Raw genomic sequence first — 26,181 nt, 5'->3', positions numbered from 1 at the left:
GAGCACCCTTAGAGATGGACCCAACAGATTAACATAGAGGTCAGCCACCTGCCCCAGAATTCCCTAATGTGCTTTAAATCAGGCCTGCAAGCTCTCTATTCTGATAATGGAAGACCCCAGCATGCCGGAGTTCTGCGTTTACATACTGCTCAAGGCCAGGGGTGTCATTCTTGGAGAATCCTGAACCTTACAACCCAGGCTGAATTCAAACTGAATATTGTGAGGTCTCAGAGAAACCTGGGACAAATGGCTGAGGTGCCTATTTAACAAACCAAGGCAGACTCTGGCTCAGTCCATACTCACAAGTGCCTGTTACAGACTCATCCTGGCTCGCATGCCCCGCCCCCCTACCCCCGCAGTCTCTCCAACACTAGAGCTTTCTTCCCCTTACCCAAGATTCTCCCATCCTATATATATAACCAGCCATTTTGGCTATGTGGCCTCTCTTTTGGTCCACAGCCCCTCCTTCCTCTATGGATTCCCACTGCCATCTCATGGTCTGCGTCAGTCTGCTAACCATGCACAGTCTGGACTCTCCCAGATGCCTCTGGCTTCTCTGTCATTCATATGTACAGTAAACGTCCCCTCAACCATGCCCTCCTTTTCCCATTCAGACACACAGCAGAGAGCGGCCTCAAACCCTTTCTCCACACCTGTGCTAAGTCACACCAGCTTCATCAAGTAACCAAAAAGAACGATGGCTGATCCAGCCTCTCTGTGCCTCAGGAGTCAGGTTAGGACAGCAATATCTCATTTCTGACATTACCCGCCTGGGGTCAGATGGGAAGCCCTGAGCTCATGACCACCCAACCTAGCACCCCTTTTGTTACTGTGTCAGCATGGTGTCACTCTAAGGATGAGCCAGAGAGAACCCAGGACAGGGACAGGGAGGCTGGCCCCACTAGCTCGGACTGTCCTGGATGGGGGCTGGTGGTGGCCATCTTGCCTCTTCTAGATGGAACACGGGGGCAGCCATTTTGTCTCCACTGGGTGGAGCAAGATGACCTAGTGTCCCTGAAAAGATCCGGTTCACACTTTGAGTCAGTGTCTTTATTGGTTCAAACAACACAGTATAAAAAACAGACTTGGATGCCAGCATCGGGAACTCATAACAAATATTCTACAGCCTGGATAGTCATCGTTACAGATAAGAAACAATGTCCAAGGTTTGGAGCGCGCACTCAGTGGTAAAACAAGCTCTGTTCCCGGCAGGCAGCTTACAACCATCTGCGACTCCAGCGCCATGAGATACAGCGCCCTCTTCTGGCTTCTGTGGATACTGCACTCATACCAACCCACATAATTTAAAATGAAAACATAATTTATATATAAATAAAAGAAACTATGTACAGTTGGGTGGGGTGACTAACCTGAACTATGTAGAAGACTTATTTGCTAATAATAAAATAAGCTATGTACAAAAGGCTCCTGACCTGTTTCAAAAATTAGTTCCCGGGGCTGGAGAGATGGCTCAGTGGATAAGAGTGCACTGGCTGCTCTTCCAGAGGCCCCAGGTTCAATTCCCAGCATCCACATTACAGTAATTTCTTGTAACTCCAATTCCAGGAGTCTGACACCCACACACAGACACACACACAGGCAAAAACAAACAAACAAACAAAAAGAACCCACCAATGCACACAACACCATCTTTTAAAAAGTCACTCAAAACTTTGGCTCTTGCACGTCCATGCCACACCCAAGAATACTACCTAAAATAAATCTATAAGGAGATCACCAAGTGCCAATAAAAGACCCCTTGATGAAATTAAAAATAAATAAAGGGAGGATTTTAGTTGAACTTCCTGGAAGGATGCCTTCGCTTGAGACTGCCTCCACCTGAGAGCCAGGCCTTCCTACCTCCATTCAGCTGCCATGAATGAAGCCATTCAGCCCAGGTGCCATGAGCCTGCTGTGGCTACCAATAGTCTCCAAGGCTTAAGAGACTCACTCTGCCACCCACCCTCCCCCATGGTCACACTTTCCTGCCAATAGCCCAGGGAGTCAATGGCCCCAGCTCCTGTGCATGGGTATGGCCGTGTGATGAATATGTGTATCTGTGTCACTGCCCACATCTCACAATTGTGTAGACAGGCACATCCACAAGAGGGCCCATTTCAAGACATGTCCCAGCCATCAGTGATGATGGTGTCTTAGGGTTTCTAACCCAACACTGTGACCAAAATGTAAATTGAGAAGAAAGGGTTTAACCTGCTTACACTTCCAATTTTAGTATATGTGCTGCCGAAGCGAGCACCTGCTTACACTTCCAAATCGAGGTTCATCACCAAAGGAAGTCAGGACAGGAACTCACACAGGGCAGGAACCTGGAGGCAGGAGCTGATGCAGATACCACAGAGTGGGGCTGCTTGCTGGCTTGCTCAGCCTACCTTCTTGTAGAACCCAGGACCACCAGCCCAGGGATGGCCCCACCCACACTGGGCTGGGCCCTCCCGTCTTGATCACTAGTTAAGAAAATGCCTTACATCTGGATCTCATGGAGGCACTTCCTCAACAGAGGCTCCTTTCTCTGTGACACCTTGTGTCAAGTTGACACACAACCAGCCAGCACAGACAGGATGGAGGCTGCATGTCTTAGGGCAAGAGGCTCTGGGGCAGTGCACATCTGTGCAGCATCTGGGGCAGTCCAGCTTGAAGCCCTCTTCGACTTTCTGAAATCTACCCAGCTGTGACCATGTAAAGTAGCCCAGGTGTGGTTGCACACAACTGTAGTCTCAGTACTCAAGAGACTAGGGTGGGGGTGGGAGATGCTCGCCTGGGCCACAGAGTTAGACCTTTCTCAATACGATAAAATAATTAACTGGGTGGTGGTGGCACACGTCTTTAATCCCAGCACTTGGGAGGCAGAGGCAGGCGGATTTCTGAGTTCGAGGCCAGCCTGGTCTACAGAGTGAGTTCCAGGACAGCTAGGGCTACACAGAGAAACCCTGTCTCGAAAAACAAAAAAAACAAAACCAAAAAAAATTATAGGCAAATAACCTAGATAACTTTCAGAATCTTCATGAAGGCTAATAAGATTCCAGGAGATCGGGAGTGACGTGGCAGAGACACAGCTATTTGAATGCATGTGCGTTTTCCAGCTGGAAACTGAATTTAAAAACTACCTTTCAAAATGAAGACTCATTTATGGTGGGGTGTGGTGGCCGATGTTTGGGTGATGTCAGCGCTGAACCAGGCAGATCCCTTGGACTCTCAACCTCAGACAAACCTGCTTGGGTGAGTCTCAAAAAACAAAGCAGATCGGAAATGGAGGTGGGACACCGGGGATTGACCTTTGACCTACACTCCCTCCCTCCACCCAGTGACACAAGACAGACAGGCAGGCAGGCAGGCAGGCAGGCAGGCAGGCAGGCAGGCAGGCAGGCAGGCAGGCAGGCAGGCAGATAAGCAGACCACACACACACACACCCCAGCTAAGACTCATGGATTTGGCAGATGTCAGTCATGAGGGATGAGGGAGTTGAGGGTGGGGGGATGGGATGCAGAGGGGAGAGCCTCCAGGTTCACTTGATGAAGCCTGACCTCCTAACCCCATTCCAGTGCCGACCCCAGCACAGCTTCTGGGTCCCACTTCCAGGAAGAAAGTGTTCCCAGACAATGCTGAGCGCACAGAGAAATTGTCCATGGTCCATTCTTGTCTGCAGGGAAGCACAAAAGTGGGCCATCCTATGGGGGTCTTCAGGGTCTCCGGGCCAAAGCTGCTGACTATTAGCTACTCAGAAAGATCTTGTGTATGAGATGTGGCCTTCAGTCCGGACTCTGGCTATCCAGATTCGTGATGTCCTGGGAGGGGAAAAGCCACAGGCAGACTCAGCAGGGCCAGAGACAGCAAGCTCCCCACCGTGCCAATCCACGCCCAGATAGGTCCCCTAGACTTTGCAGCTCCCCTCCCGCTTCACCGGGCACAGCTGTCCCCAGTCCTTCCACCTCAGCCTCAGTCTCCAAAGCCCTGATCACTCAAATTGCATCTGCCACTTCCTGCAGGCCCCTGGGACCAACTCGCAACACCTCAACACCGGGCTCAGCTGCCTGTCCTTTGAAGCTGACTACAGCTTAGCTCTTGTCTTTGTGTCCCAGAAGACTGCAGCAAGGATGGCATTTGAACTGAAGTCTAAAAATCAGATGGGGGGTCGGGCTCAGTAGGTAAAGGTCTTTGCCAGTAAGACTGGCAAGCTGACTTCCATCCATCTCTAGAACCAACTCCCAAGAATTGTTTCTGATCTCCACCCATGCCCCGTGACACTCATACACGCGTGCACACGCATCAGGAAAGTCAGAAGACCTGTGGCTATGCTGACCCATCCTTACCCCTCCCCCCCCTCACCACCACCACCCCATCCCCACCCCCGCTCTCACCTGCTCGGCCTTCCTTGACAAGAAGTGGGCGTAACTGTGTCCCTTGTATTCGCCTCTGGACTGCATCAGGGTGCAGATGGTGCAGCTGCGGTTGGCCGCAAACTTGTTCAGTGTGCCAAAGGCACAGGGTGGCGGCCTGTTGGCGAGGCTCCGGCCTTCCTCTGAGAGGCTGGCCTTCTGTCTGTCTAAGGTGGCCACCAGCTTCCTGAGGGAGGCATCCGAGAACTCGTTAAAAAAACGCTTGAAGCTGGGGTACTTCCGGATCTAGAACGGAAGTGGAGTGGTCAGTGCTCAGCCTGCGGGGTCTCCCCTACCCCCGCCCCAGTCTGCTCCCTAGCATCCTGGGAGAGCACCCCTTCATTAAATCCCTCCACCACTTCACCCTCACTTCTATAAGATACAGTTTGCAGCTGCAGGGCAAAACAAAACAAACAAACACACGTGTACGGAGAGCCAATATGGCACGGAACTCGTCACCCTGAAAAGTGGGGGTGACCAGATCCCCTCTCCAAAAACGGTTGGAAATAGACTCAAGAGGCCAGGAAAAACACTCAATAGATTCTCAGCCCCACACTAAGGTCTTTCCAGCTAATTTACTTCTCTTCATATCCGGACATGGTAACTGGGGTCTCCAGGAGGTGGGAGGTGGGAGACCCAAAGACAAAGAGTTAGGTCGCCCATGAGATTTATTTGAGATCCTGGGCACACCGATGGGGATAAGGACCTGGACAAGGATGGTAAGGTGGCCCAGGCAGTGATGTGTGGACGCCTCCTGGGGAGGACTGAGGTCTTCCACCAGGGTGGAGGCTGCTTGAAAGAACAAAGAACTGGCTCGCTGGCAAGGCTGAGCCCACCAAAGGTGACCTTGTGGCAGGATCTGAGGGGTCGGAGGTGCTCTGGCTTTGGCTTGGGGCAGACCCTGATTTGGAGCAATTAGAACATTCTGGTTGTGTGTGTGTGTGTGTGTGTGTATGAGAGAGAGAGAGAGAGAGAGAGAATGTGCATACACGCATGTGCATATGTATATGATGTTTGCACTCGTGTAAGTGTGCATACAGAGGCCAGCGAATCCTTGCTCTAGGGCTCTGCCTTATTCTCTTGAGACACAGACTCGGCTAACCACCATCAAACCCCACCGATCTTTCTGTCTCCTCCCATACGGCTCTGTGTTCTGACAGGCGCATGATCCCATGCTTGGCTTTTTTACATGTGTGCTTGGGATTTGAACTCGGGCTCTTGGCGGGTGGGCATGGCGGGCATGCATAGCACACACTCTCCCTGCTGAGGCATCTCCCCAGCCTGCCTGCAATCCTATCATTTCAAGCTAACATTCTCTTCACCTGCCTCGTGTTAGTGCTCTCTGCAGAGACACCTGTTAGTCAAATGAGGAATATCCCTATTTTTCAAAAGAGGTTCAGAGAGGTCAAGGGACACGACCAAGGTCACTCAGAAGTAGGGATAGGACGCAGGTCTCAGGGGAGAGAGCTCCCGTATCTGCCTGGAGAGTTTGAGAGGTACTCACCTGCCTCCCTAGATCCCTGTCCACCTCTTGGAGACTTGCCACGAGCTTTTGGATCATGAACTCCTCTGAGGGAAGAAAGAAAAGATGAGAGACTGTCCACAGTGACAACCCGGCACCCATGGCGGGCAGCACAGCTGCCCAAATAGAGACGTATGTCCTATCTAAACGCCTGTGACTGAACTCAACTCCACCTGACACACAGGAAAGCTGAGGGCTCCTAACCTCAGGAATGGAAGCTTGGGCTCAGAGTGGCCAGCCAGAACATGTGGAGGGGAACGTCCCTTGGCCATGGGTGCTGTCACAACAGGAGGGCTACTTGGCTGTGCTATGGATCTTTGGTGTTGATTTGAACCGGACTTAGTAAAATATGCAGGAAACTCAGAGAGGTTGTAATGAACAGCTTGAATTGGACCAAGGTAGAATCATTTATACCAGTGAGACTGACTAAGGACCCTAAAGCCATCAGTATCCCTGCCCAACAGCCTCAGTTTAAAGAGCACACCAATAGGGCCTGGAGGCATGGCTCAGCGGCTAAGAGCACTGGCTGCTCTTCCAGAGGTCCTGAGTTCAAAATCCCAGCAACCACATGGTGGCTCACAACCATCCGTAATGAGATCTGATGCCCTCTTCTGGCAGGAAGGTGTACATGTGGATAGAGCACACATATGCATAAAGTAAATAAAATAAATCATTTTTTAAAAACAAGCACACCACTGGCGCCTCTCCACTCATCTGAGCATCCCCTACTTAGCCTGGGGCATGTGGAAGAGAAACTAGCTGAAGCTACCCCAGAGGGTGCAGGATATACTGACTAGATTCCCAGGCTCTCTCTGGTGAAGGCCCCTCATCTGGTGTGTGACTCCTGGCCTGGAAAGGTGCTCCTGGGGACCCAGCTGGTGCCCCTCCTGCAGCCTCCGTCTTCTGGAACTCCAGGCTTTCTGAAAGGGATTGCAGAAAAGTGGATGAGCTTGGCATGTGTCTCAGCCCTCGGGGGAGGAGGGGGAAGGAGGCCAGCCCTGCCCTGCTTCTGAGGGGATCTTTGTTCCCTCTCTGCTCTCTGCTTCCCCACAGGCCACAGTTTAAGAAGCACATGGACGTGCCCATGGCTCTCACCCAGCAAGATCACCTCCCCTTTAAATGTGCAAGCCTTGGCCCAGTCAGTCCAAACTTCGCCTGACTCTGTTGTCAAATGGGAATCAGAAGACAGAGTTAACTGAGATAGTACTGTATAAACAGCAGGTACTGCACACGAGCAGGGAAATCACTGCACAGCAATGATCCTCACGTTCTACTGCAGTCATCTTGAAATCCTGGTGTGTCTCTATTAACACTCCCTAGTGACATCTGACAACCAGAGATCTAGCAACACCTTTGGCTCTGTAGAACAGGCTGCTCCCTCAAACTCACAGAGATCCACCTGCCTCTGCCTCCCAAGTGCTGGGATTAAAGGCATGCGCCACCACTTTCTGGTGATGCCTTTGTTTTTAAGAAAGGGAACTCTGAGTTTTTTGGTAGATGTCCTGCTGAAATTGACATCTTCACCTCTCCACTCTTCTCACAGCAGAAAGCAGAGGGCAAGGCTTGAAGTTACCATGGGAACACCAGACCTGCTCACCTGGGCTGCTGGAGATGGAAGCTCTGTGGCCACTGACACACATGGGCAGGAAGCCATGCTTCTTGGGTAGCCGGGCCTCCAGGCTGCCAGAGCCTGGAGTCCCTGAAGCCTCTGTTTTCTTAGAATCCTTGGAGCTGTGTTTCCTGAGAGAAAAGGCTCTCCGGAGGTTAGACTTCTTCACCTGGGACTTCACCTTGCAGACTGGGGCCGGGTTTTCTCCGGCCTCCCCTGCCTCCTGCACTTGAGCTTGCTATGGGGAGAAAGAGAGAAATTGAGTCAGGGCTCCCTGGCCTCAAGAAGGTCAAAGGTGAACTATGGCCTAGAAGGAGGAGGAGGGGAGAAGGCCTTTGGTGCTAGGGAGTGTTGTCTGGGGGAGGCCAGTCCGGAGCTTAGAATGCAGCAGAGGGGTGGGGGTCCCCCGAAGGAGGGGTGGGGGTCCCCCGAATGAGGGGTGGGGGTCCCCAGAAGAGCAGGATCATCCCGGAGGGCATCCTCACCTGCTCCCCCCTCTCGTCCTCTGCACTCTGGAGCAGGGCCAGGATCTTCCGCCTGAATTCTCCTACGAAAAGGACAGGGTTCCTTACAAAGGCCTCTGAGGCCGGGGCCAGGTCCACACACCCCAGCTTTTCTGTTGTCTCTCTTTTCTTTCCATGTGCATTCTGGAGTGCAAACTTTAAGGGCTGTGCTATCTCTCCAGCATCCCTTGCCTCCCCCAAAGCAGTTTAAAGCGTCTCCAGATATTAGACAATGTTTTAGATCCAGGCTTGGTTCTGTCAACAATAAACTGATAACTGTGGTGACTGGAGAGATGGCTCAGTGGTTCAGAGCACTGACTGCTCTTCCAGAGGTCCTGAGTTCAATTCCCAGAAACCACATGGTGGCTCACAGCCATCTATAATGGGATCTGATGCCCTCTTCTGGTATGTCTGAAGACAGCTACAGTGTAGTGATATAAAATAAATAAGTAAATCTTTAAAAAAAAAAAAAAACTGATGGGGCTGCAGAGATGGCTCAGAGGTTAGGAGCACTGACTGCTTCTTCCAGAGGTCTTGAGTTCAATTCCCAGCAACCACATGGTGGCTCATAACCATCTCTAATGGGATCTGATGCCTTCTTCTGGTGTGACTGAGAAATGTGACAGTATACTCACATACATAAAATAAGTAAATAAATAAATCTTAAAAAAAAAAAAAAAAGCTGGGCGTGGTGGCGCACGCCTTTAATCCCAGCACTCGGGAGGCAGGGGCAGGCAGATTTCTGAGTTCGAGGCCAGCCTGGTCTACAGAGTGAGTGCCAGGACAGCCAGGACTATGCAGAGAAACCATGTCTCGAAAAAAAAAAAAAAACAAATAATAATAATAATAAAACTGATAACTGTGTGGAGACCTCCCTTCTGTGTTCTCAGCCCCTTCCTGGCACCACGGCAGCTCTCAGCCGGCCACCTAACGACAATAACCATGCTCAGTAGCAACACAACCTGTTGGCTGACAGGCCGACCCTGCTATGCCTTACAGGCAGTCATTCAATTAGAACTTCCAGCAACTCTCAAGGGCCAGCCTTGCAAAATGAGGAAACTGAGGCTAACGGGTGAAATGTGCTGTCTCCACAGCCGAGACCTCCCACAGAGAGACTGAAATAGGCCTTGGCCTCCCTCGATCTGCCTCAGCTTGCCCTTTCCAAATGGCAGAGTCTAGACAGATGGGCTATTTGCTGGAGGTGGGCGGTGGGGGTGGCAGAGGGGGGTGTTTCTGAGGGGCAAGGGACTAACTGGATTCAGAGGCTCTGTCCAGCAGTGGCTTCTCCTCGGGTCCCTGAAATATGGCAGCTGGTGTGTGGAGCTCAGAGGGATGGGAGCCTCCACCATCTACAGACGGGACCTCTTGGAACTCCGGCGCCTCCAAGTCTGGGAAGCAGAAAGGCACAGTCAGTGTGTGTGTCAGCCACGCCCAGCAACCTGAGCCTGGGCAGGTGCCAGTGTACGCCAACCGTGGGCTCTGCAAGGCTTGTAAGGCTTGCAAGGCTGTGCCGGGTCTGGGGCTCTGTTTGAGGACCCCGACCATGCTCTCTGCAGCCCCCCAGAACTGCCTTTCCTTGGCTTCTCTTTTTCTTTCCATGGGGTTTCCTTACCTAGCCGCTGTTTTCGGTTGGTCCACTAGGGGGCAGAAGGTGCCTGGCTCCGTGCCACGAATGAAGAGCCATGGCCTAAACCTCCTTGCTTGAAAATCTCTCCTCTTATGACCCCAAATCCGCGCTCTCCTGACAACAGTGTCATACAAGGCTAGCCCCCATCCACCCTAATGCCCAGGAAGAGCCAATGAGACCAGGCCTTCTCCCTCCGGCTCTGGCTCCCGCTTTGATGAGCCACATGACTATGACAGCCCTTCTCTCCTGCACTCATCTCTGCAACAAACTCTGATACAGACGGACAATAGGACACGGGAAGGAATCAGAGGCACAGAGACAGGGATAGGATAGTGTACAATCGGGAGAGCCTAGGGTACTCAGCTGATAGGCGGTTTGTCCAGCAGGCATGAGGCCCTGGGTTCTAGCCCTAGTACCACACAAACTGGGTGGTGGTGCACAAGCCCATAATTCTTGCATTTAGGAAGTAAAGGCAAGCAGACAAGAAGTTCAAGGTCATTTTTGGCTCCACAAGGGAGTTTGAGACCAGCCTGGGTGACATGTGACCCTGTTCCAGACAAAAACCAACCAAGCAACAAAATCAGCCTGTGTGCATGGGGAGAGATGGCTCGGTGGTTATGAGCACTTTTCCAGATGACCAAGTTTGAGTCACATGGTGGCTCATAATCAACTGTAACTCTAGCTCCTAGGATTTGATGCCCACCTCTGGCCTCCACAAACACTAGACACAGATGCGGTGCCCAGACATACACGGAGGCAAAACATCCACACATATTAAAAGAAAAAAAAAAAAATGTAGCTTGGAACCCAGGACCCTTGTCCCTGGTGCTGTTACAAAAACATCCCAGAGTGGCTAAGGACCCTGCACACAGTCACTTCAAAGGCTGAGGTGGGCTGCCTGTACTCAAGTGAGACCATGTGGAGGGGAAAAGCTTTGGTCTCTTCTCCATCTCCATCCTCCCTACACTGCTCAAGGCCTAGTGTGGGCATCAGAAAGATTCCAGAGCAGGAGGCAGCTGCAGTTGCTATGGCAACTGCTAGAGCCTGCTTACCAAGGCTGCTGGAGGTGGAAGTTCGCTGGCTACTAACACACAGGGGTAGGAAGCTGGGCCTCTTGGGCCGGGTTTCTGGGCCAAGGGTAGTGGCTGTGCCTACTCTCCTGGGTTCCTCGGAGGCAGGCTTCTTGAGGGACAAGACTCTCTTCAGGCTGGACTTCTTCTCCTGCGATTTCTTCCTGGGGAGTGGCGTTGGCTTTCGTGGAGGAACCGCTTCTGGCTGAGGGATTTGCACTTGCTGTGGGGAGGAGAAAGAAATTGGGTCAGATCCCTGGTCTTGAGGAGAAGAGAAAGGCAGCCCCAGACAGGGCCCACCCAGAGCGGGAGGCAGCTTCTGGAATTAAGGAGTGGGGCTAACTGGACGGGGAGGCGGGGCACGAACCGGGAGCTGCAGCAGCTCTGCAGGCGCTCTCTGATGCCTGCTCCTCACCTCTTCTTCCAGTTGGTCTCCAGCTTTCTTGAGCAATTCCACGATCTTCCAGATGACATCATCCTCTGCAAGAGAGCATGGGTACCACCACTCCTAGGTATGCAGACAGTATCCAGATCTGGACTCCCAGGGAGAATGAAGCCAGCCTGGATCCCTCAGGATTGAGGTTCCCCAATACCCAAAGACCCTCCCATCCCCCCAATACCCAAAGACCCTCCCATCCCCCACCATCCTGACTGAATACGGGGAAGTATTTTTGAGGCAAAGTATGACTTTTTAAATGTCTTAATTTTTTATAATTTAATTATTAGGGAGAAGAGAAACACATGTGGCGATCAGAGGACATCTCGCAGAAGCCAGTTCTCTCCGTTTAATATACGGGTCCCAGGAATCAAACTCACATCATCAGGGCTTGCTATAACATGCCTTTACCCTCTGAGCCATCTCACAGCCCAAAGCATGATGTTTTATGCAGGGATTTAAGACCCGATGTCCACTTGCCCTGTCAACTGAGCTTTCTAGATCTGGGAACTTTGAATTGGTGGTGGCCAAATCACGTCCCCCTCTGGATCTTTACAGCTTTCCCTGTGAAATATGGGTCACAATCTCTCATGGGCTGTCAGGACATCAAACAAAGGAGCAGGGATTAGAAACATTTCCCAAGGCTGATTCCAAGTCTTCCAGCCCCACATAATAACGGGTCCCTATCCTAAGGCACAGAGAGGACATCAGGTGGCGCTCCACAGGTCACACTGGACCTGCCCCAGAGCTGCTTCCACTACTCCTCACACCAGAACATTTCCTTGGGTGGCTTGTTCTGCCTTACACAGGGGTGACGTGCCCACTCCACTAGCTGCACCCCAAAGGTCTGTTTGCATGAAATGTCAAACAAACAAGCATCTCTGCCCCTGAGTAGCTGTGGGGGTTTCTACCCCTCACTCCTGGTCTCTCACCAACCCCCCTGGCTTCCTGTTTCCTGACAGTCTACAGTTCATTTTCCTCTCAGGCAAGACAATGGTAAAGTAAATACCTTACAAACTGGCCACAGAAATGCTTTTCCATCCCTTGCAATCCCTGCCTTTAAAAATTCGGCCCTCGTTTTTAGACAGTTAAATGAAGAGGGTATGTGTGGAGGTGTTCTGATTGTGTATGAGGTTGGACGCACTGCTGAGAGACGGGTGTTTAAGTCTGTATGGATGGGCTGGTGAGATGGCTCAGTGGGTAAGAGCACCCGACTGCTCTTCCGAAGGTCCAGAGTTCAAATCCCAGCAACCACATGGTGGCTCACAACCATCCGCAACGAGATCTGGCGCCCTCTTCTGGAGTGTCTGAAGACAGCTACAGTGTACTTACATATAATAAATAAATAAAATCTTTAAAAAAAAAAAAAAAAAAAAGTCTGTATGGATGAAGCTTCGTTTTATTCCCTGTAATTCTGCAAGAAGATTCAGAGCACACTGAAGGCTCCTCGCTGTGGCCGTTGGACAGTTCTTTCCATTTTTCCATGTAGCTGCCTTGTTTAGTTAAGCCCAAGACCTTTTACCTGCTAACACAGGGTCCCTGTCTAACTACACCTTTAGTCTCTATTCAATAGATAGGTGGTAGGCATAATAGATAGATGAAGATAGGCCTAATAGATGAATGGATAGATAAGATGGTAGATTAGATAGGCTAGATAGATAAGATATAAATATATAAAATAGACAGAATTGGTGACAGATGATAGATGGATGGATGGATGGATGGATGGATGGATGGATGGATGGATGGATGAATAGATAGATAGACATATAGATGGGTGGATAGATGATAGACTAGATGATAGGTTAGATAGAATAGATGAAATAGGTCGATAGGCTAGATAAATAGATGACAGATTAGATAGATGATAGCTAGATAGATAGATGACAGAGAGATAAATAGATAGATAGATAAATAGATAAATAGGGTCTCATGTAGCTCCAAGTGGCCTCTGATTCACTACATAGCAGATAATCTTGAACCAATCCTCCTGCCTCCACCTCCCCAGTGCTGGGACTACTCGTGTACACTACCACATCCCAATTACACAATGCTGGGGACCTAATGCCAGCTTCCTGATGCCAGGCAAGGGCTGTGCAAACTGAGGTGCACCCCTGCCCTGTCTCCTACATATTTCAAGATACATTTTAAGAAATTGAAGCCGGGCGTGGTGGCGCACGCCTTTAATCCCAGCACTTGGGAGGCAGAGGCAGGTGGATTTCTGAGTTCGAGGCCAGCCTGGTCTAAAAGTGAGTTCCAGGACAGCCAGGGCTATACAGAGAAATCCTGTCTCAAAAAACCAAAAAGAAAAAGAAAAAAAAGAAATCGAAAGCAAAGCCACGTTGCCATGGTCACAGAAGCAGGAGCGCTTGCCAGCAGCCTTTCTGCTGCCTCAGTCTCTCTCCTGCTAGACTCTAAAATAAGTTCACAATGCCAGAAGCAGCAGGACAGGCAAGACAGATCCGTGCGCGTGCACTGAGCAAGCCTTCTAGTCTGGTGCAGACTCCTATCCACAAGGAAAGAAAGATGCTAAGATTTGGACTCACGGTCAAGCTTCCTGGGGTCCTCTTCTAATGGAGGACCTGAGGCTTGGCCAAAGCTGTCTGGGGTTTCAGCATGGCCTCCTTCAGTGGGCAAGGCCTGAGGAAGGTCGGAATCTGGTCCCCCTGCAAATCAAATGAAAGCAAGTTAAAACCGGATTTAGTGACATTCCTCAGACCTTGTTAACCAACGTGCAGCACGACCTCCATAGAGTGACAGGCCAGACAGCAGCCACCCCTAAACCTCATCCCAAATCAGAAGCTGGCTAGGACTTCCAGGAGGAAAGTGGAATGTCTCAGGTCAGGCTCCCCTCCACCAGCCTCCCTGAGCCTCCCTTCCCATCAGAGCCACAGGGTGTCTGCACCAGGGCCTCCAGCCAGGAGACTTCCACCACAGCAGCAAAAACTAGCACAATAGGTTTCTTCTTTTGTTCATTTGTTGTGTCCCCCCCCCCCCAAACAGGGTTTCCCCTGGCTGTCCGGGATCTTGCTGTGAATCCAGACTGACCTCAAACTCAGAGATCTGCCTGCCTCTGCCTGCGGTGCGCTGGGATTAAAAGTTTGTGCCACTATGTCCAGCAGCAGATTTATTCTTGACAGAGCAGGGCCTAGACAGGGCACTGGTAGGCACCCATAGGCTTGTGGGGTGGGAGAGCCGCTACTTCTGCCCCTCCCCCAATCTCACTGCATTTAACACCAGCTACAGGGCAGCAAACACTTGTCTTTTTGTGTAAGCTGTGTTGACCCACGACGAGACAGCATCTCTCTCTCTCTCTCTCTCTCTCTCTCTCTCTCTCTCTCTCTCTCTCTCTCTCTCTCTCTCTCTCGCTGGTGGGGACATGAAGTCAACCCAACGGAAGCGTTGCCATTCAGAATTCGAGCGTTCAGCTGTTTATAACCTCACAGAAATGTCCCCCACTGTCCACTTGTGATCCGAGGAGATTGGAGCACCCTGGTCCTTGGGGTGGGACAATGGGGTGACCCTAGTCTGCTCACCCCTGCAGATCAGACCCAGGGCTATCTCATGGGGGGCGCTTGAGGCAGCCAAACTGGGCGGTACATCCTCTCGGCCTTGCGCTTCTGCGGTCTGGGGCCCCGGAGGCTCTTCGGCTATAGGCTTCCTGTGACTGTGCTTCTTGCGGCTGGTCCTCTTCTCATGCGATTTCTTCCTGAGGGCTGGCTCCTCGGCTGACTCTGGTAGGTCCCCTTTCCCCTTTGCCGCCCTGCTGGCCTTTTCTCTGGGCTCCTCCATCCTCATGAGTAAGATATTCAGCACCAGCCTGAGCCAGCTCTGCTGGGCCTCCCTCGGAAGCCTCTCTTTTTTGGTGTCTTCTGGGGGCCCCTGCTCACTGGGGAGAAATCTGCGCCCCTCTCCCGGAGGGAGGGCTGCGGCGGTTGCGCCCTGTGCCTCTGCAAAGTGAGATGGGCTCTCAGAACTACTGGCTCCATCGCTGGCTGTCCTCCTGCAGGTGGCGCTGGAGGGGCACCTGGTGTTCGAGGACTCGGGGTCCTTCTTCCTGGGAACCTGCCGGTCCAAGGATCGGGCTCTCTTATTTCCCTTCGGGGTCTCCACCGGGCTACAACCAAAACAAACAGAAGATTTCCCTGGAAGACTAACCCACGCCCACCGGCATTCACGCACAGTCTGTCACCTTTCCTGGTGATGCTTTCCAAAGCTTCTGACCTGTTTAAAGTCCCCTGTCCAGCCCCACAGGTTAGGCGGTCACTACCCCCATTTCCTAGATTAGGAAACAGAATCCGATTCTCCTCCAGCAGGTGAGTGGCATCGCCAGAGTGGCCCAGAAGAACACAACCCTGGCATGGTCACCTCTCTCTCCCCACAAGATTTGGAGTTTGTGACTCAAAAATAACTAATTTGTCAGGAGACCTCCGTCTCGGCAGAAACAGGATCCTCACCGTCCTCCTCGCTCACACTGGTGTGAGTCCATCTGAGAATCAAAGGTCAGTGCAGCTCACAGGGAAAAGCCAACCTCAAAGCGCCTGCGCCCAGAGTCCTGTTTCCACTGGAAGGCTCAGGAAGAGCCAAACTGCTGTTCCTGCTACAGCCATGAGGGGAGCCAGGGGTTTCTGGGTGCTGTTGCCTACCTGCCTCTGCCCGTCCCTCTGTCCCTCCGACTGTCTGTCCCTCCTTCCCTTCTTCTTTCACCTCTTTGTTGGTTTAGAGACAAGTTCACTACTGCAGCCCAGGCTGGCCTTGAACTCTGGGTCATGCCTCAGTCTCCTGAGGTGTGCCACTGCACCTGACCTGGCCTGTTTCAAACTCAGGCCAGCACGCTGTATTTTGATCTGTGTACTTTTCTGTATGTAAGACCTATGCTTTCAGCACTGTGGCTGGAACCCAGGACCTGGAACATGCTAGGCAAGCGATCTAACTCCGGGCCACACCCCTGCATGGTCTCTATATGCCCTATCCCCACTAGGCCACACCCCTGCATGGTCTTCATATGACTTTTCCCCTACTTCTGTCATTAGGTTCTTGTTATTTTTAAGTTAGGGTCTCTGTGTAGCCCTGGCTGTCCTGGAATTCCATATGAAGACCAGGCTGTCCCCGAACTTATAGAGATCCTCCCAAGTGCTAGAACTAAAGGTAGACTTTACCATGCCCAATGAATTAAAAAAAAAAAAGAGTATATATGTGCCTGTGCGTATGTACATGTAATTGCATGTGTCCAGAGCGTCCAGGAGAGGGTGGTAAATACCCTGGAGCTGGGGTTACAGGTTGTGAGTTGTCCTATGTGGGTGCTTGGAATAAATAGATAAATAAATAAATAAATATTTTTAAAAAATGTCATGAGCTGGCAAGATGGCTCAGCAGTTTAAAGAAGACCCACATTCTGTACCTAGAACCCACCTCAGATAACTGTCTATAACTCCAGCTCCAAGGGGATCTAAGGCTCTATTCTACCTCCACAGGTACCCACACATGGCAGACACACACACATACACACACGCATGCACAACAGATACATGAATATACACAGGGCAGATGAATACACAAAAATACATGGCTAGTACACACACACACACACATATATGTGGCAGATATACATACATATACACACAGAAGGTACACACACATGGCATACACATATACACACAGCAGATACACATACAGACACAGGGCAGATACATACACAAACATACATGGCTAACACACACATATACATGGCAGATACACACACACACACCAGATACAAACACACATATACACCAGATTCATACACAGCAGACACACACACACACCAGATTGCATATACACATAAATAAAATAAGTAAATAATAAAGTTCATATTTCTACCACAACCCATGCTTTTACCAAGTAGTTAATTTATCTTAAATGTATTCTACTGATAGGTCTAGCAAAGAGGTAAAATAAGAATCTGGAATTGGGTTGATGAGATGGCTCAGCGGGTAAAGGTGATTGCTGCCAAACCTGATGATCTGAGTTCAATCCCTGGGACCCACATGGTGGAAGGAGATAACTGACTCTGAAAAATTATCCTCTGAGTTTCACTCAGTGCCATGGCATGAGCACACCACACCACACACACACACACACACACACACACACACACGCCTCTGTCTGAGGTGGGAGAACTGGACCTTGCAGCAGACACCGTCATCACAGACTACTGAGACCCACAGCACTGCCTGATGTCTCCTGGAAAATTCTGAAGGAAGTGAGGATGTTGTCGGGTCAGGGTAGGAGGCAAGCAATTTGGGAAGAAGCCCTGATCATTAATGTTCCTCAAAGGGAGCATCCGGGCCGTGTAGAAACCTTACATAGAAACCGGCTCACATTCCTGAGGTCCCAGGTGTCGGCTGCCTTACTGTTGTGCTTCCAAAATACAGCTCAGGGCGGGGGAGGGAGAAGGAAAAATCAAGGAAAATATTTTACCTTCTCTACACCCACTTCTCCTGGCTTTTACCTTCCACCAGCCTCCAAATCCCTCTTGGTTGGTGCTAAGGATACAACCACAAGCGAGATGCAATGTACATCCAAAAGAGAATGTTCTGGCGTTTATACTGGTTAAGCTGGCACCTTCAAGGGCAGCAGCTGCCCCTCCCTTTAATAGCTTGCAGGCTTAAGAGAAGGCAAATTTAGACCAAATGAACCACCTGGTAATATGAATTAGCACAAAGAAAGTTGAGCCAGAAATATTGTTCAAACAGTGATCAGGGCTTCTGTTAACCGGAATGCTGTTCAACCAAATCATGAAAGCAGCCAACTGTGCAGGACACCATATTCATCTCCCTCGGGCCCCCTTTCTTCCCCAAGGTGGCTTGGCACCAGGTGTTCATCCCACAGCAAATGGGAGCATCCCCACCTAGCTGGAAGAAAGGAACAGCCATCCTTTAAAACGGGGTCTATTGCCATGGAAACAGTTTTCTCCAGCTGTGGATAAACTCAGCATCTTTCTTCTGCCTGCGACTTTGTCCCATGATGCTTTTCCAAGATTCCCAGTGAAGGACCACTCCAGGGTCCCCAAGACCTCCCTGACTCCAAGCCCAGAGATCTTGTTTTACTCTTCAGCCTTCTGCTCAAGGTGTCCTGGCCTTTGATCCCATGACCACATCCTGGAAACTCTTTCCAGGTGGCCTCAACTGACTGACCTCATCTCTACCCTCCCCAACCCCACTGCCTGCTTCCTCTTTGGAATGTTCTAGAAACACTGTTCCAGATCTGGGTCAGAGACTGAGAGAGTATGGCTGGCCAGAGAGGGTGAACCTGTTGTTACTCTAGAGAGACGTTCTCTGTGCATACCTGTCTTTTCTGAGAAGATGCTGACCCACCTCCCCAAATTTCACTGCCAGTGATCTTTCTGGGTGTCCTCAGTATGAAATTGTGCCCATTTAGGAGTCATCACAGACAACTTCCTGGCCCAGACCGAGAGAGTCCAGGCACATTGCATGGATACCCAACCACTCATGTAAACATGTTTGTTTCCATGGCTGAGAATAGACTTCAGAACAAAGTCCATACACCCTAGCCAGAAATACCCAAGGTCTGATGCACAGATCACAGGAGCTAAGATAGGAAAATGACTCCAGTGACTCATTTCACAGCCACAAAGGACCAGAGAAGTCACACCGAACTGGCACTGTTTTCCCCAGCACGCGGCTGGGTTTGGCATATTTTCTAAGCTGAACTTTGCCCTCATTACATTTGCCTTGCCTATTATTCTCATGCCAAAGGTGCAGTTCTTCCTCCCCCATCCTTGTAGATCTCTCTCTCCCTCTCTCTCTCTCTCTCTCTCTCTCTCTCTCTCTCTCTCTCTCTCTCACACACACACACACACACTCACACATATACACACTCATACACACACATATATACACACTCACACACATACACATTCATACACACTCATACTCACACACACACATATACACACTCATACACACACATATATATACACACACACACACATATACACATTCATACACACTCATACACACACATATATATACACACTCACACACATATACACATTCATACACACTCACACACACATATACACTCACTCATACACACACACACACACACACACACACACCGCCTCACAGATACTATGGAAGGCCCTGCAGGAGCACATCTTGCATACTGTCAGCCTACACTAACTCAGCATACTCAATACAGTCTCTATTCCGAGTGTAAGAGGCTAAAGCTTGCCCCGGGCCCCGTGTCTAAGATCCATAAGGGATGCCTGGCTAGAGGTTCTCCTGTCCCTACCCCTGGCCAGGCAGGCCCTGTTTGTTTATGGTACAAATAAATAATTATACACAAACACTGTAAGCCCTTTCGCCTCGGTGATTGCATTGACTCTGACAGCACCCAGTGAATCAGACTGTCTGGCGTGGGTACTGTGGTCCTGAGCTGCTGACACACAGTCAAAGTCCCAGAGCTGGGAGTAGAGAACTGGGCCTGAATATTCTTCTCTAGTCCAATTCCAAATTCTGTTTTCTCACTCTTATACCAAGCAATATCTTCTAAATACATACACACACACACACACACACATCCTGACTGTGTAGTCACACGTCTATATATGTGTATAGAGATTGGACACATGTACCCCAGGTATAAAGCTTATGAATCCAGAGTGGGCCTCACAGCCCCATAGCCAATGGCTCTATGCTTAAGCTCACGAGGTCTCTCTCGGGCCCATACCACCCAGAGCTCAGAACCTTCCAGGCAGGGAAGAGCCAGGTGAAGCCAAGAGCAAAGCCATTATTTTGGACTCCTGCGGAGAGAGGTGCAGATGCTTTCATGACTCTTGCCTTCCCACAGGCTGGGCAGTGAGGGGTTCTTCGGGGACCCCTGAGCCTGTAGTGGGAAACTTGTTCTTGGCCACACCCGGCCCCACTTGTTAAGCAGTGACCAATCAAGGTCTCTGTGTGTGTAGTGGTAGTGGTGTGTGCATGTGTGTGAGAGTGTGTGTGAATGTGTGTGCATGCGTGCGAGGTACATTCATTCATGTGTGGTATATGTATGTGTGTGTATGTGTGGTATGTGGGTGTGTGGTGTGTATGTGTGTGTTTGTGGTGTATGTTTTATGTGTTTGTGAGAGAGAGTGTGTGTGCTTGGTATGGTGTGTGTATGTGTGTGCAGGGGTGTCATGGGGGTGTACCACGACATGCATGGGAAGATTCAGATGAAGTTTTGAACTCAGCGATTGAACTCAGGCTTGGATGTCATTAGCAAGCACCTCTTCCTTCTGAGTCACACTCCATCTTTGTTTAAAAACAGACCCTAGGAAGATCAGCAAGCTAGAAGCAGAATTGGGGCTGGATTCGGGTCTATCACTCTTATGTCCAGCATCCTTTGGGACCCTGAAATACCCACCCATTGCCCTGGTTCCAAAAGAGGGGATTCAACCTACCTCAGACCACAGAAGTCGCTGCTGTCCCGGGGCATCGCTTGGCTGGGATTCCTTGATTTGGGCATTGTTTCCTGTTATGTAGAAGTCCTTTGTGGGTCAGCTCCAGCACTTCCAGGGAGAAGAAGCTGCTGTTGCGTGCAACTGCTAACCCTATTCAGAGGGACTCAGAACTCCTGGCTTATATATAGTATTGTTTCCCTGGAGCTGAGCTCACAGGTAGCCAACCAGAGAGGAGGGCTGGCCACCAGGTTGCTTCCCGCCCAGGTTGCTTCCCGCTCCTCTGGGCTGTGGCAGAGATAGGAAGCTCTCTACCCAGGAGAGAGAGGAGAAAAAAACACGCACAGTTTCAGTTGACAGCTTCCTTATTATACCTGAACGAAACCAGCGCTTAGAAACCAGCTTCATGTCTGGCCCGCGTTATGAAATTGAAATCCAAGCTTTCTTGGAGCCTCCAAGACTAAAGACCAGCACCGTCTTAAAAAAAAAAAAAGACTTCCAATTCCCAATAGCCAACTGGCTTTGTTTTTCGAGTTTGGGTTTTATTTATTTGTTTGTTTGTTTTTGGTTTTGGTTTTTTTTGTTTTTTTTTTTAAGATTTATTTATTGATTATATGTAAGTACACTGTAGCTGTCTTCAGACACTCCAGAAGAGGGAGCCAGATCTCGTTACGGATGGTTGTGAGCCACCATGTGGTTGCTGGGATTTGAACTCTGGACCTTTGGAAGAGCAGTCGGGTGCCCTTACCCACTGAGCCATCTCACCAGCCCTTTGGTTTTGGTTTTGTTTTGAGACAAAGGCCTGACTATTCTCTGTCATTTTGTCCTACCCTGCCCCCCCCCAAAAAAAGCTCTGGGGGCTGAAGAGATGGCCCAGTGATTAAAAGCACTGGCTGCTCTTGCAGAGAACCTGGGTTCAGTTCCCAGCAACCATGTGATGATTTCATTCCAGGTCAAGGGGACCTAATGCCCTCTTCTGACCTCTACGGACACTGTGCAGGTATACACATACATTTATGTAAGCAAAATGCTCATGCACACAAATAAATATTTGAAAATGTCCTTTACACACACACACACACCACTGGCCAAATTTAATCATGCACTTTTTTTTTAGATTTATTTATTATATGTAAGTACACTGTAGCTATCTTCAGATACCCCTGAAGAGGGTGTCTCTCATTATGGTTGTGAGCTACCATGTGGTTGCTGGGATTTGAACTCAGGACCTCTGGAAGAGCAGTCAGTGCTCTTAACCACTGAGCTATCTCTCCAGCCCCAATCATACACTCTTTTAATCCCAATATGCTGGAGGGAGAGGCAGGCAGATCTCTGTGAGTTTAAAGTCACATAGCTACATAGCCAGTTTCAGACCAGTTAATGATAGTGAGACCTTGTCCCTCCCTCCCTCCCCGAAAAAAAAGGTTATGATAAACTTTCTGTCGTGTGTATTTTATCACATCAAAAAGAAGCCAATGGAGGGGCAGGTGTGGGGTCACAGTGCAGGTGTGGGGTCACTGTGCAGGTGTGGGGTCACTGTGCAGGTGTGGGGTCACTGTGCAGGTGTGGCGTCACTGTGCAGGTGTGAGGTCACTGTGCAGGTGTGGGGTCACTGTGCAGGTGTGGGGTCACTGTGCAGGTGTGGGTTTATTGTACAGATGTGGGGTCACTGTGCAGGTGTGGGCTTATTGTACAGATGTGGGGTCATTGTGAAGATGTGGGGTCACTGTGCAGGTGTGGGGTCACTGTGCAGGTGTGGGGTCACTGCAGGTGTGGGGTCACTGTGCAGGTGTGGGTTTATTGTACAGATTTGGGGTCACTGTGCAGGTGTGGGCTTATTGTACAGATGTGGGGTCATTGTGAAGATGTGGGGTCACTGTGCAGGTGTGGGGTCACTGTGCAGGTGTGGGCTTATTGTACAGATGTGGGGTCACTGTGCAGGTGTGGGCTTATTGTACAGATGTGGGGTCATTGTGAAGATGTGGGGTCACTGTGCAGGTGTGGGGTCACTGTGCAGGTGTGGGTTTATTGTACAGATTTGGGGTCACTGTGCAGGTGTGGGCTTATTGTACAGATGTGGGGTCATTGTGAAGATGTGGGGTCACTGTGCAGGTGTGGGGTCACTGTGCAGGTGTGGGGTCACTGCAGGTGTGGGGTCACTGTGCAGGTGTGGGTTTATTGTACAGATTTGGGGTCACTGTGCAGGTGTGGGCTTATTGTACAGATGTGGGGTCATTGTGAAGATGTGGGGTCACTGTGCAGGTGTGGGGTCACTGTGCAGGTATGGGTTTATTGTACAGATGTGGGGTCACTGTGCAGGTGTGGGGTCACTGTGCAGATGTGGGGTCACTGTGCAGGTGTGGGGTCACTGTGCAGATGTGGGATCATTGTTCAGGCATCTGCCTGAAGCTGACCAATCTCACCCTGACATGCCTGTATTGTGTGCCAGCGCTCAGAGGAGGGATGCTTCTGTGCTTAGGCAGCCTCCCCTCTCCCATCAGAGTCCCTCAACGCTCCTCCAAGACCAAGTCTTAGTCTGCAGCCCTAGAGACAGAGCCAGGGGTCTGAGGAACAGGGCTAGCCACAGGGGGTGTGTGGAGCCCAGTACAAAACGATTACAAAGAACCCTTCTTCAAAAGATATTAAGGCAGTGGGGTGTGGTGGTGCACACTTATACTCCCAGCATGCCAGAAGTGGAGCCAGGAGCATCAGAAGTTCAAGGCCAGCCTCTGGTATATGCTAAGTTCGGGGCTGGCCTAAATTGCACAAGACCCTGTCTCAACAATGAAAAAAAATTTTCAAGAAAGGCCTAGAGCTGAGCCTAAACCAAGCTGAGCTCCTTCCCAGGGTAAGTCCCACATACCTGTCCAGGCCTGCCTGACAAAGGGTCTCTGGTAGGAATAGCTCCCAACCGATGCTATAAAGAGAAAGCAGGCAGAAGTAGGAGGAGGGGAGACTGGGACTATTTTATGACATTTTTATTTAATATAAGATATAGGAGACCATGTGGGGCGTGGCTCAGGGCAGAGCACATCCTACTGTGTGTGAGGACCTGGATTCCAGCCCCAGTAACTGAAAAAGAAAAATATGTAACAGGCAGAAAAATTGCACAGGAGGCTGGAGAGATGGCTCAGAGATTACCAGCCCTGGCTACTCCTCCTCAGGATCCAGGTTCAATTTCCAACAGTCACACAGAGGCTCACAACCATCTGTAACTCAGGTTCACTGGGACCAGACACCCTCCTCTGTCCTTCATCAGCACCAGACATACGTGTGCTACACAGACATATATGGGCACAGACATAAATGCAGAAAATCATTTATATACATAAAATTAAATCTAAAAAAAAATCTAGAAGTGTACAAATAATAAGAATACAGCTTGCTAACTTATGAACAAAATAGAACAGGTCAGGCCAAGTGACATATTCCCATGATTCCATTACTCAAGAGGCTAACATAGGATCAGGAGGTCAAGGCTAGCCTGGGCTATAGTCTCGGGATTTGTCTCAAAACCCAACAACAGGATCTGATGTAGAATCATGTGCCTTTAATCTCAGAGGTTCAGACAGTTGTCTAAGTTTGAGGCTTGCCAGAGCTACACACGGTAAGATCCTGTCTCAAACAAACAACAGCACCAAACCCCATACCAAATGATGAAGGAGAAAGTAGGCCTTATATAAACTGACTGATGTGACCCATCCAAGATATGCTTAGGCGGAAGGTTTTTATTGTCCATATGAGGAAGCAGGCAGCCAGAGGCATCTGTATTGTGTTTATAAAGAAAATAAAGAGGGGGGAGGGGAATGTTTTATGGAGGTGTGGTGAGGTATGGGGGAAGGGAGTGCCTTGGTGGGCCCATGCTGTGGCATCCCTTCCCCCTGAGGGACCAGCCACAAGAAGGTATAGTATAGAGTAGAGTTTATTCAGGGTATGGGGAGGGGAGTCAAGAGGGTAGTAGAGGCAGAGAGAGAGAGAGAGAGAGAGAGAGAGAGAGCGCAAAATATAGGTTTATAAGGAGAAATGTAGGCTTGAGGTGGAATGGGTAGCGGGGGAGGGGAGCTCTTGGGCTGGAAAAGTTTAGGATGAGAGGGAGGATGTCAGCATGGTCTCTGAAATGTGATCCTGGCATAGCCTGAGATCCAGCATGCACGATGGTATGCTAATAGGTACCCCAGAACCTCAGATAGCCATTTGTCCTTTCTGTCAGTGATCAGGGAATCGGCTTCTTTGGTAGAGGGAAACGGGCTTCACGAACAGCTGGGACCTGACAGGAAGGAAGCATGGAGGGAAGGAAAGAAGAAGGAAGGGGCCGGGTGTGGTGGCGCACGCCTTTAATCCCAGCACTCGGGACCCAGCACTCGGGAGGCAGAGGCAGGCAGATTTCTGAGTTCGAGGCCAGCCTGGTCTACAAAGTGAGCTCCAGGACAGCCAGGGCTACACAGAGAAATCCTGTCTCAAAAAAACCAAAAAGAAAAAAGAAAAGAATGTGTTGTCATGGGACTGGAGAGATGGCTCAGTGGGTAAGAGCACCGACTGCTCTTCCAGAGGTCCTGAGTTCAATTCCCAGCACCCACATGGTGACTCACAACTATCTGTAATGGAATCTGACGCCCTCTTCTGGTGTGTCTGAAGAGAGCAATGGTGAATAAATAAAATTTTTTAAAAAAGAGAGAGAGAATATGTTGTCAGAACAATTTCTAATAATTAAAACCTGCCAAACCTTGGAATATCCAGTCAGGAAAATGAATAGCGACAGTATACCCACAAGTAGTGAGAATTCTTTTCCCCTTGTGGGAATGCACCCTCTTGTGTGGCATGGCTGTGTAGCCCCGGGCACGGGACACCCCGTAAAACATGGTTTAAGTGAAGAGGCTTTTCTGGGGAGCAGTTCTGAGGAACAAAGCTAAGAAAAGTTTCCCAAGTGACTTTGAGCAGGGAGCATTGCTGCCCCATAATAACTCTGTCCCCAAAGGAATTTGCATATAGAAGTAAGGCTGGCAATGGAATTTGCATATAGAAGTAAGGCTGGGCTTCTTCATAACCTCCAAGCAAAGAGCTAACTGGCAACACACCCACCCTCTTATCCTTTTCCTGGCGTTCTCAGACTCAAGGTCTAGCTCTAACTGGGATCCCAACAAGCAGCTTCAATATCTAAGGGCTCCCCCTCCTCCACAAGGGGAACCTATGGGTCCACAGGCCTGTGCTTCAAACCTTTTCATCCATGGCTGTTTTGTTTTGAATTTGGGTTTTAAATTTTTATTTTTATTTTTTTATTTTTTGAGACAGGTTCTCTCTATGTAGCCCTGGCTGGCCTAGAACTTGCTAAGTAGACCAGGCTGGCTTTGAACTCACGGAGAGACTCCTGCTGCTGGGGTTGAAGGAGTATAACCCCAATGGGTGACCATGACTGCTCTTAACCCTACCATGGAAACCATATGAAGTTGTTCTTGCTAGAACACACATCAAGAAACTGAAGCTCAGAAAGGTAGAATGCTTACAGTAATGGCAGACTGAAATCAAATGGGGGCTGGTGAGATGGCTCTGTCAGTTGCTACGCATCCATAGGACCCGGGT

At 50.0% G+C, this 26,181-nt stretch overlaps 1 protein-coding gene across 1 annotated transcript; it reads right to left on the bottom strand.

Moving 5' to 3' along the window:
• Positions 1-1,045: 1,045 nt before the first annotated feature.
• Positions 1,046-20,642, bottom strand: Bnip5 (BCL2 interacting protein 5). Its single transcript, XM_085832671.1, has 13 exons — positions 20,608-20,642; positions 15,591-15,651; positions 14,699-15,347; positions 13,709-13,828; positions 11,142-11,206; positions 10,709-10,949; positions 9,283-9,417; positions 8,012-8,073; positions 7,515-7,764; positions 6,712-6,837; positions 5,900-5,964; positions 4,378-4,641; positions 1,046-3,804 (listed from the first exon to the last, which is right to left on the bottom strand). The coding sequence occupies exons 1-13, from the start codon at positions 20,640-20,642 to the stop codon at positions 3,769-3,771; spliced, it is 2,109 nt and encodes a 702-aa protein (XP_085688797.1). The 3' UTR covers positions 1,046-3,768.
• Between the last annotated feature and the right edge of the window lie 5,539 nt (positions 20,643-26,181).

This window comes from Mus caroli, unplaced genomic scaffold (assembly GCF_978045245.1).
Source record: "Mus caroli unplaced genomic scaffold, Mus_caroli_1 scaffold_18, whole genome shotgun sequence".
Classification (NCBI taxonomy): Eukaryota; Metazoa; Chordata; class Mammalia; order Rodentia; family Muridae; genus Mus; species Mus caroli.
Note: the sequence above shows the minus strand (reverse complement) of the source record. Positions and strands in the feature narration are given on the sequence as shown.

Excerpts from the sequence above, each read along its gene's own strand:
- Bnip5 (XM_085832671.1), bottom strand. The coding sequence starts at position 20,642 with ATGCCCCGGGACAGCAGCGACTTCTGTGGTCTGAG. Across the intron at positions 7,765-8,011 it reads AGGACGAGAGGGGGGAGCAG|CAAGCTCAAGTGCAGGAGGC; the intron begins GTGAGGATGCCC and ends TTCTCCCCATAG. Across the intron at positions 3,805-4,377 it reads TGTCAAGGAAGGCCGAGCAG|GACATCACGAATCTGGATAG; the intron begins GTGAGAGCGGGG and ends TTCCCCTCCCAG.